Source organism: Miniopterus schreibersii (assembly GCF_964146895.1).
Source record: "Miniopterus schreibersii genome assembly, chromosome: 6".
Lineage (NCBI taxonomy): Eukaryota > Metazoa > Chordata > Mammalia > Chiroptera > Miniopteridae > Miniopterus > Miniopterus schreibersii.
The window spans coordinates 9,949,357-9,966,803 of NC_138107.1; the positions used below are offsets into that span (position 1 = coordinate 9,949,357).

The 17,447-nt window shown below is 38.2% G+C and overlaps 1 protein-coding gene across 4 annotated transcripts in view; it reads right to left on the minus strand.

Moving 5' to 3' along the window:
• BTBD9 (BTB domain containing 9) overlaps nucleotides 1–17,447 on the minus strand; it is a 406,451-nt gene that overhangs the window by 330,809 nt on the left and 58,195 nt on the right. For all 4 annotated transcript variants that reach the window (XM_081139671.1, XM_081139672.1, XM_081139673.1 and 1 more), the window contains exons 3-6: nucleotides 15,158–15,521; nucleotides 13,858–14,122; nucleotides 4,994–5,213; nucleotides 2,221–2,340 (exon numbers count right to left, since the gene is read on the minus strand). In XM_081139671.1, coding sequence (XP_080995797.1) covers nucleotides 2,221–2,340; nucleotides 4,994–5,213; nucleotides 13,858–14,122; nucleotides 15,158–15,521 — 969 coding nt within the window. The remainder of the gene's footprint in view (nucleotides 1–2,220; nucleotides 2,341–4,993; nucleotides 5,214–13,857; nucleotides 14,123–15,157; nucleotides 15,522–17,447) is intronic.

The window sequence follows — 17,447 nt, forward strand, 5'->3', positions numbered from 1 at the left end:
TGATTCCAGGAGCTTGTAATTTTAGTATCAGAGGCAAGACAAACACATGAAGGACACTGAAGAACAAAGGTGACATACAAATTAATAAATTAACTGACATAATGCAAACTGAACACTGATGTGCTGAAGAAACAAAGAATTTATATGTGCCTAGTGAAGCTAGAAGTGTATTTAGCACATTGTTTAGGTAGTCGAAAAATGACTGTGACGATAAGAAGCACCAAGTAGAAGATATCCTTGAATAATCATTAGGAACTTATTGTTAGGTTCATTTTAAAATACTACCAAAATTCCAAAGGATTATGAAAGGCAGAGTATATGAAGGAATGTAGTGATTAATATAATACATTAAAGTGGTTATAAATATATTTAAAATTTTTTAACTAACATGAACATCAAGGTTCCTTCCTTTTCTTGTTAACACTTTCTCTAACGCGACCTTTTCTCAGTTTTTCTTGACCAGAGTTGGAAGCCGACTATATCAAGACAAAACTAGCATCATGAATACAGCCAAGCTCTACAACATATAAAAGCTACACCAACAAAGGCAAGGTCACCCAGGAGAGACAAAATAAGGAAAGGGGAGTATAAATAATGCCCATTAATAAATAAGGGGAAGTATATCTTCTAAAAGACAGAGACCATAACTGAGGACATGTTTTAAGATGGGTAAAGCACACAGACTCTGCCATGGCTGGTTTTATATTCACAATGATTTGTTCTGGGAGTCATGTTCCTATTGTTTTAAATTAAATACAAGTACACAGTCCTTCAGTCCACATCAACGCTTTGGCTGTTACACTGCTTATTTCTTAATCCAATACAACAGTATAAACTGAGTCGATGCAGACTCAATCATGTCCCCCACGTCAGGACCCCTCTGTCACTCTCAGAGTATCCCTAGGCACCTCTGAGATACAGAATCTTCACTCAATTTTTTTGTCCCTCTCATTTTAATCCATTCAAAACTCCTCTGATAAAAGAGCAACTGCCAGACCTGAGACACTTTATTCCCCCTTTGGGAAAATGAAATTGATTTTCTTCATTTTCACACAAGAGGATCCCTGGATAACAATATTGTGTCTGGTCATACCTATAATAAAAAAATGTAGGCAACATTCCTTACTATACCAGAGGCTGAAAGGTTTTGTGGAGTTCCTGTGATGGAAGTAAGAATTCAGCCTGATGTTGACAGATCATGAGTTTAGTAAGTATAAAGGTGTCTTCTAACCAAGAGAGTAAGTGCTGTGGGGCACCTGCCTGCTCCACATCAGCCACACTGGGAGGTCACAGGTGAAGGAGAGGAGTGAATTGGGAAGGGGATCGGCTCTACATTCTCCCTGGCTTACACCTACCACATCCTTTCCCTTCCCTTCTTGCCACACCACATCAAATGAACCTGCCTTTGATCCTTTCATTCTAAGGTAAAGAATATCTGAAGGCAATTTCCAAGGCGGAAATTATAACAAAAACAACACAACCTGAGGGACCTTTAACCACTTTCTCAACTCCCAAACTCCTTATTCATATAGGTTTTGCAGAATTTCAGAAACAAAGTTTAAAATATGGCTTATATCTAAAGAATATGAAATATTAGGACAGTAGTTTATCAGTACTTTTTAAAGCAAACTATCATGGGACTGCAACACATCACAACAATACAAGCTAAGGTGCTCTGATGGAGGGAGGGTGTGAGCCTGGAGCCCCACTGCTCAGCCTCTCTTGCCCCAAGCCCTACCCCACTAGAAACACCTGCTCTGTCAAATTCCATGGATATCCACTGCCCTAGAGAAAGGACATAGATATTCAGAACATGCACACTGGCATCCAAAACTCTCCTCCTGGCCCTGAGGACTGCCAGGGAAGTCTCCAGAAATACTCTATGGCTTCTGTGGGAGAGAGTATCACCTAACAATCACTGCTTTCAGGGTACAGCACACAGTTCAGAAAGTATTTCCACTTCTCAGGGTCCCCGCCCCTTCTTATTCCTCTACATGCCTGTTACATAAAAATGGCACAGAACACTTCGGATAAACAGTTCCACAGCACAAAGTATTAAATGCTTAATTTTCCATAGTTTCCTAAGTTTTAGTTGGGATGCATTTGGTAGCTGATACTCTGAAAAACTCTTCTGTGAGACAAAAAAAATGTAATCTGTTTTTCAAAGTCCAAATCTCCTTAAATAAACATCAAAATCATTTATTAGCCATGAGAACTAACCTGCAGACACGAGCTGGAAAATATAACTTTTGCCAAGAACGACACAAATACTGTGAATGATCAATCACTCTGATCCAATCAAGTTCATCCATCGACACTTCAATGAAGTATGAATAAGACCTATGAATCAAAAGGAAAAAGGCAGAAAAAAGGACCATATTAAAATAACAGTACAGGAGTGGGGAGTGAAATGGAGGGGGGTCAATGGGGGGAAAGGGAGGACATCTGTAATACTTTCAACAATAAAGATAAATTTTTAAAAATTAAATTAAAAAATTTTTAATTAAAAATAAATAATAGAGTTATACTTTAATAAAACATTAAAGGTCACAAAAAATACACTATTCACAAATTACACTTTCTGCATAATAATCAAATTTGGATAATGATGAAATCTGTATAGATCCCCCTAATACAGCATTCACCACAAGGTGCTAAAATTCTCAGCACATCTGTCTGCTTTATCAGATCACAAGCTACTTAAGAACAAAGGCCATGCTGTATATATTTTATATATCCAGGCTATAGCATGGTGCTTGGCACACGTCAGGCATGCAAGACATTTGTTCCTTTTCAAACAGGACGAGAACAGCCTGCTCATACCATATGAGCAGATTAATAAGGCCATGACAAAGACAGGAAAGAAAACAGGTAGGCATGCCTTCTCCTTCTACCTTCCCTGGCCTGGAAGCTCAGACCTACACTCTCAGGAGGAAAGTCAACTTGAATGGTTCCCCACCTCCCACTCCCTCCCAGTCTCCTACCGCCCCATACATACATGCAACCTGCAGGAAAATAAATGACACAGGTGAAGAGATAATACGTGTTTCTTTTGGGCACAACTTAAAATTTGCCAGCTAATAACCTGGTAGTAATGAAAATAGCCTATCACCCTCCTTTAGTCAGCTACACCAGACTACTGCATGCTGGTCCCACACTGAACAAATCTATATTCCTCTGTCATGAGACAAATTTAAATTTGAGATGCAGTTATTACTTGTACTGTAATATCAACAGGAACAATCTCAGAAGATTTAGGTTGCCATAAATGTCAGCCTGCAACCAACAGTTGTGACCAGAAAAGGTCAGCTTATTTTGTGTCATCCCCTCATTTTCTGCTGTCCTCTCACTCCCATTCATTTTATCGCTCAGTCTCATACTGGTTATAACCTTTTATTGAACCTCTCTGGGTTATCAGAAATGCAGGATATAATTTTACAACACATGTCGGAATCTTTTTGGGCTTAGATTCTGAATTTTTCACCTTTGCTTAGAATGATAACAAGTGAGAAAAGAATGGCTATGTGGTAAACTTAAGTCCCCTGTGAATGTGGCGCACATGGTAAAACCAAGTGGCCTATAAATATTTAACATCATGGAAATATGATAACTACTCTCAGTTTCAAGCATACCAACCTTTTCTTTTATTATTTTTACACTAATTTCATTATTAAACGAGTGACTATATGTAAAGCTTTTATAACAGAGCTTACCACATAAAAATAATGAAAGTGCTATATGTTATTATTATACTATTGATCACTCTCAGAAATGACATGTGATTTACTTCCATTTTACCAACTAAACACCATATTATACCCAATAAGATAAGTATCACAAAATATATTAATTAAAAATGAAACAAAGATAAGTTAGGGACCTTGAAGACCCAAGCACAGGAAACGCTGACTCCCACTTCATAAAGCTTCCCTCAGACATGGCTCATATGGCCTAAAAGGCCAGGGTGGAGGCCGCTGGTGCTAACAAGAGAAATTAACTAACCTGCAAGATTTGCAAGGTATCATCACCAATACTATTAAGCCCTTCACGGCCCGACTCAAAGACGCATGAGTAGGGCCTAAGGGGCTCTCTGTGCATCAGTTTTCTGGAATGCAGGGTCTAGGTTAACGATAAGCAGCAATAAGACAGTTCAGGTCTTGGTCACCCATACTACTCTGGTACTTTGGCCACCATGACTGAACCTTAGAAACCACAGTGGGTGAAAGCATCAGAATGGCTGGAAGGCAGGCAGAACCTGGAAGCTACTGCAAAACTGGGTTGATTCCTACACTAGAACCCACCAAAATTTTTTCACAAATTGCTTTTGTTTTAACGATGATATTTAACCACACCCTAAAAAACATTTTTTTCTTTATCCACAAGATAAAATGCATTTTTAAAGTTCTTATAACATCCAAAAGTAAGAAATCAAGTAAATAAATAATGGGAACCCACAGGGTGGAATACCAGATAACTATATAACATAACATTTTAGAGGAATATTTTAAAGGGAAGAATATTCACAATGTATTAATTAAAAAATAAAGTTAGCTTTTTACACATCAAATCTCTATTTTGTAAAATTATGTGTGGTTTCACTGGTTTCTGTTCTGTGTGTGTGTGTGTGTGTGTGTGTGTGAGAGAGAGAGAGACATACTATGCATAACAAAAAACACTGATTAGATATATATAAAGATTAATAGTGGGTGGTAAGATTACTAGCAATTTTTATTTCTTTGTGATTTTCTATGTTCTACGTTTTCCACAATAAACATATATTCATTACTTTTATAAGCAGAAAAAGCAAAAAAAGTGTTATTTTTTTTAAAGAAATATACCCTTTAACTCTTCCCCCAGAATAAAACTTCAAGAGAAATAGCCAAGTGACCACAAAGAAATAAATCAAATCTGTAAAACCAAAGTAGATAACCACACAGTTAGGCCATCTCACTCAAACACAATGTTTGTTTCTCTCCAAGTAGGACATACTCACCGGCTATCTCGGTCCCACAGGAGTATCCGTATGTGATTGATAATCGACGGCTGACCTAGCTTAATCTCGATGCCAGAACGGCAGTCGTCGTCAATTGGATGCCTGGAAAATCCATGATCCAGATCATAATTTTGAGTATCACCATCTAGTAAGGCAGATTTCAACTCCCCTTTTACAACCTGGGCTCCATACTTCATAGTTGCAATGTTTTCTTCTGGTACTACAGTTAAAAATACAAAAGGCAAGGTTAATGGGTAGTTATTAAATTACTCTATAACTTGGGGAAAAGATAAAATTCTAGCATCTTAGTTGATTCTAATATGTGCATCTAGTTTAAAATGGCAAAGATAAGTCTATGGAAATAGAAGATAGGGACTGTCTATGAGGATTTAAATTTAATGATACCATTACAGCCACAAAGTGCTTGGGACTAATGTTATTAAGAAAAAGTTGATAATACTAGGAAAAACACATGTACTAGCACAAACAAATCAGCTCTGCTGAGTTCCTTTTATTAGTAGCTTCTATTTAATATCTACGGGACTAAAACAGCATGTAAGATGACCTGTACCTGCCACCTGGACTGAACACAATGTATAAAGCAAAGCAGAGAGATCAGACATCTGACAAAACAACAGAAAAAGAGAGCTTCCAATACAGCAGAGCTATTGGTCATACATGGAAGCAATCAAACAATCTACTAAAAAACAAAAATATGTCTAAAAGAAGATATATTTTTACTTCAGTTGAGTATTTTTAAAAATGAAAATTCAGTCTGTCATCAAAATCAGTATTGTGTTATAATTAAACACTCTCCCTTCTCCAACAGCAGATTTACTAAGTGTCCATTGTCCCTAGGACTCTGAAGTCCTCTATGCACATTTTGCTTCACGGATCTGAAACCCATCCTCCAGGTACTAACAATTCTAAAACCAACACTCTCCATGGAAAGGCCAGAGGCAGCATAAAATAGATGTCAAGAGCTTGAGCTTCAAAGTCAGAGGTTAAATAGTGGTTTTACCTTTAATCAAGTATATCACTTTGGGGAAGTTACCTTCTCTGAACTTAAATTTCTCAATAAGGCAATATCTATCTCCCAGGTGTTTCCTTTTTTTTTGTTTCAAGGATTAAATGAGATGATATTTGCAAAGCACATAGTAAACTCTAAAAAAGACTGCCATTATTATTATGAACCATATTTTAAAAAGCAACACAATAATAAGAGAGCTAAGCAAGTGTACACACTGTAAATATAGAGTAAAGTCTCACAGTATGTATACATCTGGGCTATGTGATTTGAATAGGGTAAAGTATGAGCCATAATTAGGCTCTTAGGGAAATGGGGTAATTCATTATTGCAGATCATTTGGGAAATGTGGGGTTTAAAAAAATTTCAAATGAAAACAGGTAAGAGAATGGCTCCAGTTGACAATAATGAGTGCAACTGGGGTGGGTTCAGTTAACTTGCAAAGACTAAAGCAACTCTGACGCAAAACAAAATAAAACCTGATCACGCTCAACTTCTCACTACCAGAAGCTTAAGTGCCACAGATCTGTAACTTCCTAAATTCTATTAGCTCATGGTAATTGTACTATTCTTCATATTTATTTTTCATTTATTTAACAAACTTTATTAATTCCTTTGACTTACTATTCATCAACAACCTTTGAAGTGTACTACTACTACTACTACTACTACTACATCCACTTTGAAGATGGGGAAGTGGGAGCAGGAGAAATTTAGATGGACTTCCTTGACTAAGGTCACACCACCAGCCAGTATCAGAGCCGCAATAAGAACCCAGGAAGTTCTGTCTCCAGCGGCCCTGCTCTGCCACCTCCCTCATGAGTGGTTTCTGATGGGAAGAACATACTTTCCACCCCCTCTTTCTAACCTCTTCCCTCTAAGGTGACCTACGACCCAGAGGAAAGTATGATTCTTTTTTTAAAGTTGAACTTAAAGTGAAAAAACCTAGTTTGAGACTCAGGCTTTACCACCCACTACACAAGAGAGGCCTCTTGGTCTCTGTGAATCTGTTTTCTCATCTAAAAATAACACTTTGGCCTGGCTGGGCAAGGCTTAGCAGTTGAGCATCAACCTAGGATCCAGGAGATCGCAGTTTGACTCCCGGGCAGGGCACATGCCCGGGTTGCAGGCTCGATCCGCAGCTGGGGGTGTGAAGGAGGCAACCGATCAATGACTCTCTCTCATCATTGATGTATCTCTCTCTCTGAAATCAATAAAAATATATTTAAAGAATAAATATAAAAATAAAAATAACACTTTGCCCAACCCACCCACAGAATTACTGTGAAGATTATGCTACAAATAATATACGCTAAAGTACTAAGTATAAAGAATCTGATCGAAAAACACTTGCGCGGACTTGTTCTGTACCAGGTACCATGTGAGAGTCTGGGACTAGCTCAGTGAACTAGGAGGCCTGCCTTCTGATGCCTCCAATCTAGAGATGAAGCACTTTATAAAGCAAGCAAACAAACAAAAGCTTCAAATTTGTGCTTTTCAGGTATCAGTGATGTGCCACTACTTGGTAAAAAGAAACCTTAATAACCCCTTATTGCTGAGTATGAGAGGTGGGGCCCAAAGTTTGTTCTGCCGACCACTGAAACCATCTCCTCCAATTCTGACACCAACTGTCTCCTCTAGTCAAGGCCAAGACAACAAACGGGGAAACTCGAGCTTTCAGATTTAGAAACTATGCTACCCTTTGATTTTCTCTAAACACAAGCTTCTTCATCTCTAAAACTTACCAAGCTAGGAATAACACACTAGGCACAAGCTTCAAGTGACTATAACTAAAAGTCTAAAATGGAAATGAAACTTCTACCACAAATCTAAGTCATCTTTTGAAGTTTATTTCACAAGTACTTGAGAACTTTTCTAACTGTTCTTGACATAGACTCCCTGAAAGTATCTTTCACTTCAAAATAGAAAACATTTACACAATGCAAATTCTCTCACGGTAACTATAATCTGAGTATCTCACAGGATAAAAAATACAAAATATAGAGCTAATGATAAATTTAACACAAGAGGTAAACGTGAGAAAATTCAAGTCATACTAAAATAATTCAAACCATAAATATTCTAACTGCTTATATTTGCCTATCAGTAGAGAAATAAGCTCTCAAAAACTACAGGTGGTAGGGATTAAAGGAGCTATAGATAACAATAGTTTTCTCTACATTTGTCACTGTTGATGCATTTTACAAGCATTGAGGGGGAAAATTAAGCTTTGAAGTTTCACAGCTAGGCAGAAACAAGCCAATTACCAGAAAGAAAAACTAAGGAGAAATGGAGCAGGACCTCCCCCTAAATCTGAGTGGGGCTGGGTTAACTATCTTGTGTTTTTCTTTCACTGCCATTCTTTACTGAACTCGCTATCACATCTAGGCTGAGGAAGTTGCTCACCCGACGGATCCTTTGGATTCACACAGCTCTCTGCCGACTGCAATCTCTTTACGTAGTTCTGTCCCCTAAATCATCTTCTACTCCCCTACCTGACTTCCCTGAAGAATGATGGACCCTCCCTTCCAAATAGTGTAGCATCACATACGACTTCCTTAACTCCTGTCTCACCTTAACTTTCCCGTTATCTCCACTCTCTGCAGACCTTTCCACACTGCACGGTACTGGTCCTCAAACATCACAAAATAGAAACAGAAAATAACCCAGGCTGGAGACTCTTATTAAGGAGCACTGGCCTCGTGAGTCAGACCAGCACTCTGGTTCCAGTTCAGGCATCAATTTCACTCAGTAACTTTACTCATAAAGATCAAAGAATGGAAAAATATAAGAGCTGAAAGGGACCTTCATCCTACTGATTTAAAGAAAAACAAATTCCTAAGCTGCGTTCTATGTGCCGGTGCCTGTGATGGACTCAGCCCTCTAGCAGCTCACCACCTAGTGGAGACAAGAGTTCCTATTAGACACGAACAGCCTCCACAGAGGAATACTCAGTAGAGGTGACTTGTGAACCCCTAGTTTACAGATGAAGATACTGTACACTATAGTTGGGAAGATACAATTGTAATAGAAGTCAAAGAGTTTTAAAAGTATAAATGGCTCATTATTGTTATTGCTGTCCTTATGAGATGGTGAAACAAATTTTAAATTCTAGTTTAGAAGGAAGGGATAAATTCAGTCACTCACTCATTTATTTTAAAGTCTAAATTCAGGCACTGTGCTAGGTGCTGGAAAAACACAAGTGAAAAGACATAATTACAGCCCTCAAGAAGCTCAGTCCAGTAGGAGTCTAGGCCAAAAAGCAACAATTAAAATATTACAGTGGCAAACTCTATGGGTCTGAGTTACTGGAAGCTGCAGGAATAGTTATAACACACACACACACATTTATATATTAATCAATAAGCAGTCCTACGAACAGACTGACTTTTACTCAAAAAGAAAATCCTGAGGATGGAAATTGTGATATAAACCCTGCTGTAAATATGAAGAAACAAGAATTTACTGTTCTCTCTCCCAAGGTCAAAAACCTGAGATAAGCAAAACAAAGTATAACTTAATCTGAATAGAAAAAGCACTAACTTCCAGGGCAGAAATAAATACCTCTACAGCTAAGACAAAACTAAACATTAAGAGAATAGTCTGAGTACAAGTAACTCAAATACCCTAAGGGGAAAATATTATCATTAAAAGTTAATTCCCTTTTCCCAGGTGTACAGACAAATATTCATTATATATGTACAAAACTAGCCTAAACCACCTTCCCAGAAAGACTAACCATCACTGATGAGTTAAAACATCTTTTGGGTCCTCTTTTTTTAAGGGGGTAAAAATCACTGTAATTTGGTAAAAAACCTCAGGATATGCAGCTCTAAGAATTAAACCTTTCAGTAACCAATAGTAATGAACTAAAAGAAGAAGAATTAGAAAAAAGATATTAATCCCTAGTCTCAAGATAAAGAACCTGTCTACATTTCATGAAAAGTCCCCAAAGACAAAGAACCCACAACAAGGAAAGAACAAAAAATCTTGTTCAATAATTTCAAAATAAGCTGAACTATCTTTCCAGAACAATTAACCTCAGGAACAGTTCTGAAATTTTAGACCCTTTTTTTCACTAATAGTAAAGAAATCTGATGAAAAAAGTAATGATATAAATGTTTGGATAACATTTACTTAGAAAATAACTAACTTATTTTTTAGGATCGGATGGGAAAGTGATATGCTTCCTTAGTAGTTATATTACTGATTTTACTATTCATATAATTAAAAAGTCAGAAAAACAGCCTGCTATTTCATCACTTCTTAAGTTTAGAAGTTAGATAAAAGATTCCCAAACATTTGTATAATCTTTTCCTTGAGCTCCCTCTGAATTATTCCAAAATAAAGAGCTTAACATTTAAGAGGAATAATTGTAGTATGTCATTTGAGAAGGGGGTGTCCCTCAACCAGCTGATTACTCCCTTTCACAGTAACTCTGTGGATTTATTACAACCCAGGTCTGACAACTGTACTGAGCAACTGATCAATTCCAGGCTACCAGTAACTATGTGAAATGTCCAAAGCACCTCCATACTCCTGCAGCAATGTCCTAAGCCTAGCCCTATAATGCACCCAGATACGGGGCACTATCAGTACCTCAAATCAAAACTAGAGCAAGGGAGCCCGGCCAGGCGTGGCTCAGCGGCTGAGTGTTGATCTAGGATCCAGGCGATCGGGGTTCGATTCCTGGTCAGGGCACATGCCCGGGATGCGGGCTGCAGCTGATCAATGACTTTCTCATCATTGATGTTTCTATCTCTCTCTCTCCTTTCCTCTCTCTGAAATCAATAAAGATATATATAAAAAAAATTAAAAAATAAAAAATAAAATAAAAAACTAGGGCAAGGGAAAAAAGGCTTATAAAAGAGGATCCAACAGTGAGAATTTAGAAAGTCTAAAATTAGGCCCTGGCCAGGTGGCTCAGTTGGTCAGAGCATCATCCCAATAGGCCAAGGTTGCGGGTTTGATCTCCAGTCACGGAACATAAAAGAATCAACCAATGAATGCATAAATAAGTGGAACAACAAATCTATGTTTCTCTCTCCCCCTATTCCTCCCTCCCTCCCTCCCTTTCTCTCTCTCTCTCAAAATCAGTGAAATCAAATATTACTTGTCTTGTTACCTCTCCCCCTTCTACCCTCCCACACTTTACCTAGTATCCTTCTCTAGCACCTCCAAATCCCTTCCCAGACCTCTACCGACCTGTTCCCTGGAGCTACTATACTATTTCTCTACAACCTTTCACTCCAATTCACACAGCAGATGGTCCACACATTGTATTTACCATATTTTCAAGCCCATGGCCTTATTCCGTTTAGCCAAGCTTCAGTCCAGACTACTCACCACCATTTATATCCAAAAGTTCTCTTTCAAGTCTTATTCTTTTTGACCTCCCAGCACCACCAGATACCACTGGCTTCCCTCTCCACGTAGAAAGCAGCTCACTCCTCTGTGGCTTCTTTAACCCTCTCCCAGTTCTCTTCCTACCTCTCTAATTCTTCTTTCTCTACCTTCAGCCCCCTGCCTATAGGACTCTCTGCATCACAGACTCTGATCTTTACTTCTTTCTCTATGCTCTAGCCCAGGTTTCACCAGCTTTGACTGCTTCCTAAACACCAGTAACCTGCTTCTACTGTTACTGGACATTTTTCCTTGAATTCATTCACCAAGTATCTGCTACATCCTATTACGTTAAAAGTTGAGGGTACAAAGATCAAGAGGGTTTACAAAGATCATCTCTGCCATCAAGGACTAAATATAAGTAAACAAAAATGTTTAAAACAATGTGATAATTCCTACACGATAACAATGGTTTCCTATATATAGCTTAAACACATTACTTGTGAGCATTATTTCAATTAATTCTCATAACAATACTAGGAGATATAAAATTAAAGGTAAAATCCCTCATGTAATTTTATACCAGGTCATACAACTAGTAAGTGAATAATTCAGAATGTGAACTCAAATTTGGCTCCAAAACCTATGCTTTCTCTTCGGTGCCCAGTGAAAAGAAATTTAAATCTGATGAGTTAGGAGAGAAGCCCGCTGGGACACCTATTTAAGATCAATCAGTATTTCAAGAGAGTGTCTAAGGCCACAGTCAAGGAAAAGATTGCTCAGGGAAATGACTAACATGAGAAAAAACTTACAACTTGTATGTCCCAGAAAACTTCAAACTCAATAAGACTAAAAACAAACTCAAGGTCTTCAAAGTACTATATTTCATCAATTCGAAGACACACTTTTTTCAAATGTTATCATTTCTGAAATATGAGGGTGTGTCATGGTTTAATTGGCAATATTGTTTCCTTTCTTAGTGGTGCATAAAACAATGGTGCCTCAGAATTTCTAGTTTCTTAGATTTGATAAAATAAGGTAACTTCCTCCTAAACATAATCTTCAAGTTTAAATCACTTGAATCACCAAGATCTAATTTTTAAAATAATATCTCTTTATATTTATTGTTATTAAAAATTTGTAATGTTGACATTATTGCAGGTGTCCCCCTTTCTCCACCTCCCTTTGCCGACCTCCACCCACCTCTGCCTCTCCCTCCCTTGCCCTTAAACTTTAATCCATTATTTCCCATTTTCCCTGCCACCACTCTAGTTTAAAGTTGTATCGACTGTGCACAGGTTACATACCCTCCTCACTGGTCTCCTTGAATCCAGTTTTTCCCTATTCCAAATCATCAACTACAGCACTGTGGGTCAATCTTTCAAAACCACCACTGTACTCAAGCCTCTCCCAATCTCTAAAATCAGCTTCCCACTATGCATAAGCAAAATCCCATTCTAGTCTCAAAGACTGCATGATTTTGCCTGAGCTAACCTTTACAGACTTTGTTATTAATCAACATAAGACTTTTACACCAGTCAAGCTCTTCTGTCCAGTCCTTCAAACGCTCTAACCTCTTGTCTATTAAACTCACCAGTCCTCCCACCTGAAGTGCATCCCACCCTGATGCCATTCAAATCAAAAGCCGAGGATCACGTAAAGCTTTATAATCTCCATGAAATTTCCCTTAATCATTCCAAGTCACACCCTCTTCTGAAGTTCAGAGTGTGTACCCATCTTGAATATTGTTGTATTTAACTTTTCATGGGGGTATGTCTTATTTCCACAATGAAATTAAAAGGATCAAAGGCAGAGACTATATTTTGTACTTATACAACATAGTTTAGTGGTTAACTGCATAGCCTCTAGAGCCTAACTACATAGGTCTGACTCTCAGCTCCACAAATCTTTCTGTGTGACCTTGGGCAAGTTACTTCATCTCTCTGTGCTTCAGTTTCCTCAGTTGTAAAACAGAACCAATAATGGTACCCACCTCAAATAATTGCTGTGAGAATTAAATAATCATGTAGGACTGTTAAGCACTTTATAAGTATTAATTACTATTATTTTTATTATTAAGAAAAATCGCCACATGAGTGTTGGAAATTCCACATATGTGTTAGCTATTTTTATTATTTAGTATCTGCATGTTCATGGTGCCTAAAATAATGACATAGCATGTACTTAGCACTGATTTGAAGGAGAAAGGGAGGAAAGGTCTTCACATGAGAAAAGGCTTTTGAGGAAAATATTTCTGACATTATAGGGAACAGCTGGAGAAATCTGTCCAAGAATGGCAAGAAATGCCTCTTTGGGAATTTACCATGGCTATGCAATCTCAGGAGGATGACAGGGAAAGGCATTCCATGGGAAGCAGAGCTGTATGTTCTCATATCCATACGTTCCACGGACACCTGCACTATAGTTTCGTAGCTGAGACTGTCATGTGATGCAAACAAAATTTTTGGTGAGATTAGGATGAACAGGTACTTACTGAGCATGCCTCTGTAATTGAGGTCCATATCCCGGCTCTCTGATCGAACTTTAATAGCATCCAGAATGGCATCAGGAGACAACAGTCCCGAAGGCCTCACAACATTGAGCAGTTCGGTGAGGCTCATCAGAGGCAAACGCACAGCCTGCATGATTTCTGCATGATTCTCCTTTGAGTTGTGCTTACACCAGTTTAACAAGGCTAGGAAAATATCTTTTTCGGGAGCTGCGAATGAATCTCTTAATACGATGTTTAAAAGTGCTGTCTGAAAAGGATAACAAGATGAAATTCCAGTTATTATGCAGCTCAGCCATGTGCATTATACAACAGAACTACAAGTATCTGTTACATGTAAACAACTGACTCTTTTTGACCACCTTCTCTCCGTATTCTCTGCCACGTATTCTCTTGCGCATTATGGCTATGTGAATAGCTGTGCACATCCTGTACCACTACCTCAAACATGCAGTCTTTCCAACACATCTGCACCCATCTTTAATAAAAGAAGATAAATACCAACGTGAGGGGCTGTCTTTCCACACACTTTCTTCAGGAGAGTTTACGTTTATGAATCAGTAAGGTACATTTGGCCTTTAAAATTCAAAATCTTTTCTGTCACAGTATTACTGCACTACCATATTTTGGGTTCTCAGATTTTCAGACTAACCTCCAGCAACACTGGTGCAACCCTCAAAGACCTTGCCTCTAAAAATAAAGTAGGATAATAAAACCATAGTTTAAACTCAGAACAAGACATAGCTTTTCAAGTAAGTGTTCTCATTCAAAATCATCAGGTCCTAGAAGGAACACAGAAAGGGAAAGAAAAGACAACCACCAGGATTCAGAGAAAGATTTGTGAAAAACACTTTTGCTCTAGCCATTGTTCAGTGTAAAACACCATTTAATAGTGAATTTTGAGCCAGAAAAACAAAACAGTAACTTAAAGACATCTAGTGACACATCTGATCTCCCTTATGAATTTTCCCTCTCATAATACAGTATTCTCTTTATTGACAAAAAACAAATTCAAAAAGCAGTATGCAAGACCACATTTAAAAACAACCACCCAGCATCACAGTCTTTTTTGCACATGGAATTTACCAGAAGAACCTTAAAAGAAAACAGTAGCAATCTGCCCTTCTCTGATATGATCTGGAGTCTCAGAAGCAACAGGAAAATGGCTAGACAGACCTTCCACACCTTCGACTTTCATTTTTTCTTAGTCCATTGCTGAATTTCTATTGTACAGATATAAATAAAACAACGCACGCTTGAAAGTTACTTGCAGACAGTGACACACCTTAGAAAGGGAGAGGAAGCCTTCACTCAAGAGCACCTCCTGAGCATTTCTGTCCATAAACATGCAGCACATACAAGTTAACTTCGGCAATGAGTAGAGACTGGCAACATCAAAAGTCATACAGACATTCTGAATGTTGAGGATGGTGCAGAGATACTCAGAGGTAGAATCCTCTAGCTCTGGAAATCCATATTTATGAGCCAGGCTCAGAAAGTCCAGCAGCACCTCCTCCTTCTCATCCGTCAGCGTCGCCCGTCCAGTGTAGATGTACTTGAGCAGCATCGTGAAGGCTTCCGCAGTGGTGTCCTGGAGAGGGATTTCTGCTTCCGGCTGCGATTCCCGCATTCCGCCATACAGCAATGCTCTGCACGTCAGAGAAGAAATGCACGAGAAACACCGCAAATAAGATTTGCTACAAAATCATGAAATCGTGGCTATCAACATTATTCAAACACAAATTCGTTTAATGACATAAAGATTCCAGTAAAGAAGTGATCATTTTAAGTTCTCTAAAGAAACCAAGAGAAATAACTTACAAGCTATTTTGAATTAAGTCTATAAACAACTGGACTAAAGAAATACCCTGAAAGCTCAAGATATGTAATAGACATTCATTACACAGAAATTTTTTTATGGAAAATGGGTTGCACCATTTTATTTTATTTTAAATTTTTTTGTTAATCCTCACCTGAGGATATTTTTTCCATTGCTTTTCAGAGACAGAGAGAGAGAGCAAGAGAAAGAGAAAGAAACATCGATGTGAGAGAGACACATCGATTGTTTGCTTCCCATACATGCCCAGACCAGGGCCAGGAATCAAGCCTGCAACTGAGGTACGTGCCCTTGGCTGGAATCAAACCGGGGACCCCTCAGTCCACAGGCTGATGCTCCAACCACTGAGGCAAACCAGCCAGTGTGATAAAAGTACTCTTTTGAGAGGAATAGTGAAATCAATATAAACATGTTAAAGGCCAATAAAACAGCTTAAAAAAGGGAAAACTCTATAGCCCTAGCTGATGTTGCTCAGTGGTTGAAGTGTCGGGCTCAGGGGTTTGATTCCTGATCAAGGGCACATACCTAGGTTGCAGGTTCGATCCCCGGTCCTGGTTGGGGCGAGTGCGGGAGGCAACCAATTGATGTCTCTCTCACATCGATATTTCTCTCTCTTCTCTCTCTCTTTCCCCCCTCCCTCCATCCCTTCCACCATCTGTAAAAATCAATGGAAATACTATCCTTGGGTGAGGAATAAAAAAAGTAAAACTTGATAGAAAAGATATAATAAGATAAAAACAATTAAACACAACCAGGTGCCATTCTTCCCTGTTAGACTGGCAGAAATTTAAAAGCCTGTTACATTCAATGCTGCAAAAGCAATAAATAGGTTCTCTCATGCACTGCTTTGAGTATAAATGGGTACCCCTTTTTGGAAACTAATTTAAGTAATATCTTTTCAAATCTAAAAGATGCATACCCTTTAACTCAGTGATCTCATTTTTAGGACACAGTTCTAGAGACATAATACAGCATGGTTGTAAACACAAACATATATATATATGATGAATATATACTGAAACAATGGAAACACTGGGAAAAAATTGATATATACATTCTATGCAGCCATTAGAAAGATCAAGGGAGGTCAATATATACTGTTTGGAAAGATGTCCAGGAGATAGTAGTTACATTGCAGAGCAGATCCATGTGTTGAGTAAAAAAATGTATAGCACATACTTGTATGTGTATGCACATAGGTGTATATACAGGTATATCTATTTATACTGAGAAAAATCAGGGGAAATTCATATTAAACTGTTAACAGTGGTTGTCTCTGAGGAATGGGATTAGATGGTTAGGAGGAAAGGACTTTCATTGTTACTTTATAAATTAAAAAGGAAATTGAAATTGGTGATGGAATTATGGATGATTTGATTTTTTTTGTCTTTCAGTATTTGTCAGATTAAAAAAAAATCCCCATATTATTGCTTATCTACTCATCTAAAAAATGAAAACTAGACAATTCAGTCAAGTAATGAATTTTAATTTCTATCTCTATTACTCTAGAGAAATAATATGAACCAATTAAACTTTCACTCTATCAGAAAAGAAGGGACAGCCAGAGGATGACAAGGGAGGAGGGCAGAAAAGGAAGAGTAAAGAGAAAGAAAACACGTAAAAGTGAAAGCAAGAGAATAAGGGGGCAAATAGATATTCCCCCTGCTCCTAACATTCTCGGAGCAGGACTAGCAGTTCAAAGGTTCCCTCCACACCTGCCAGGAACTCTTCTCACCCT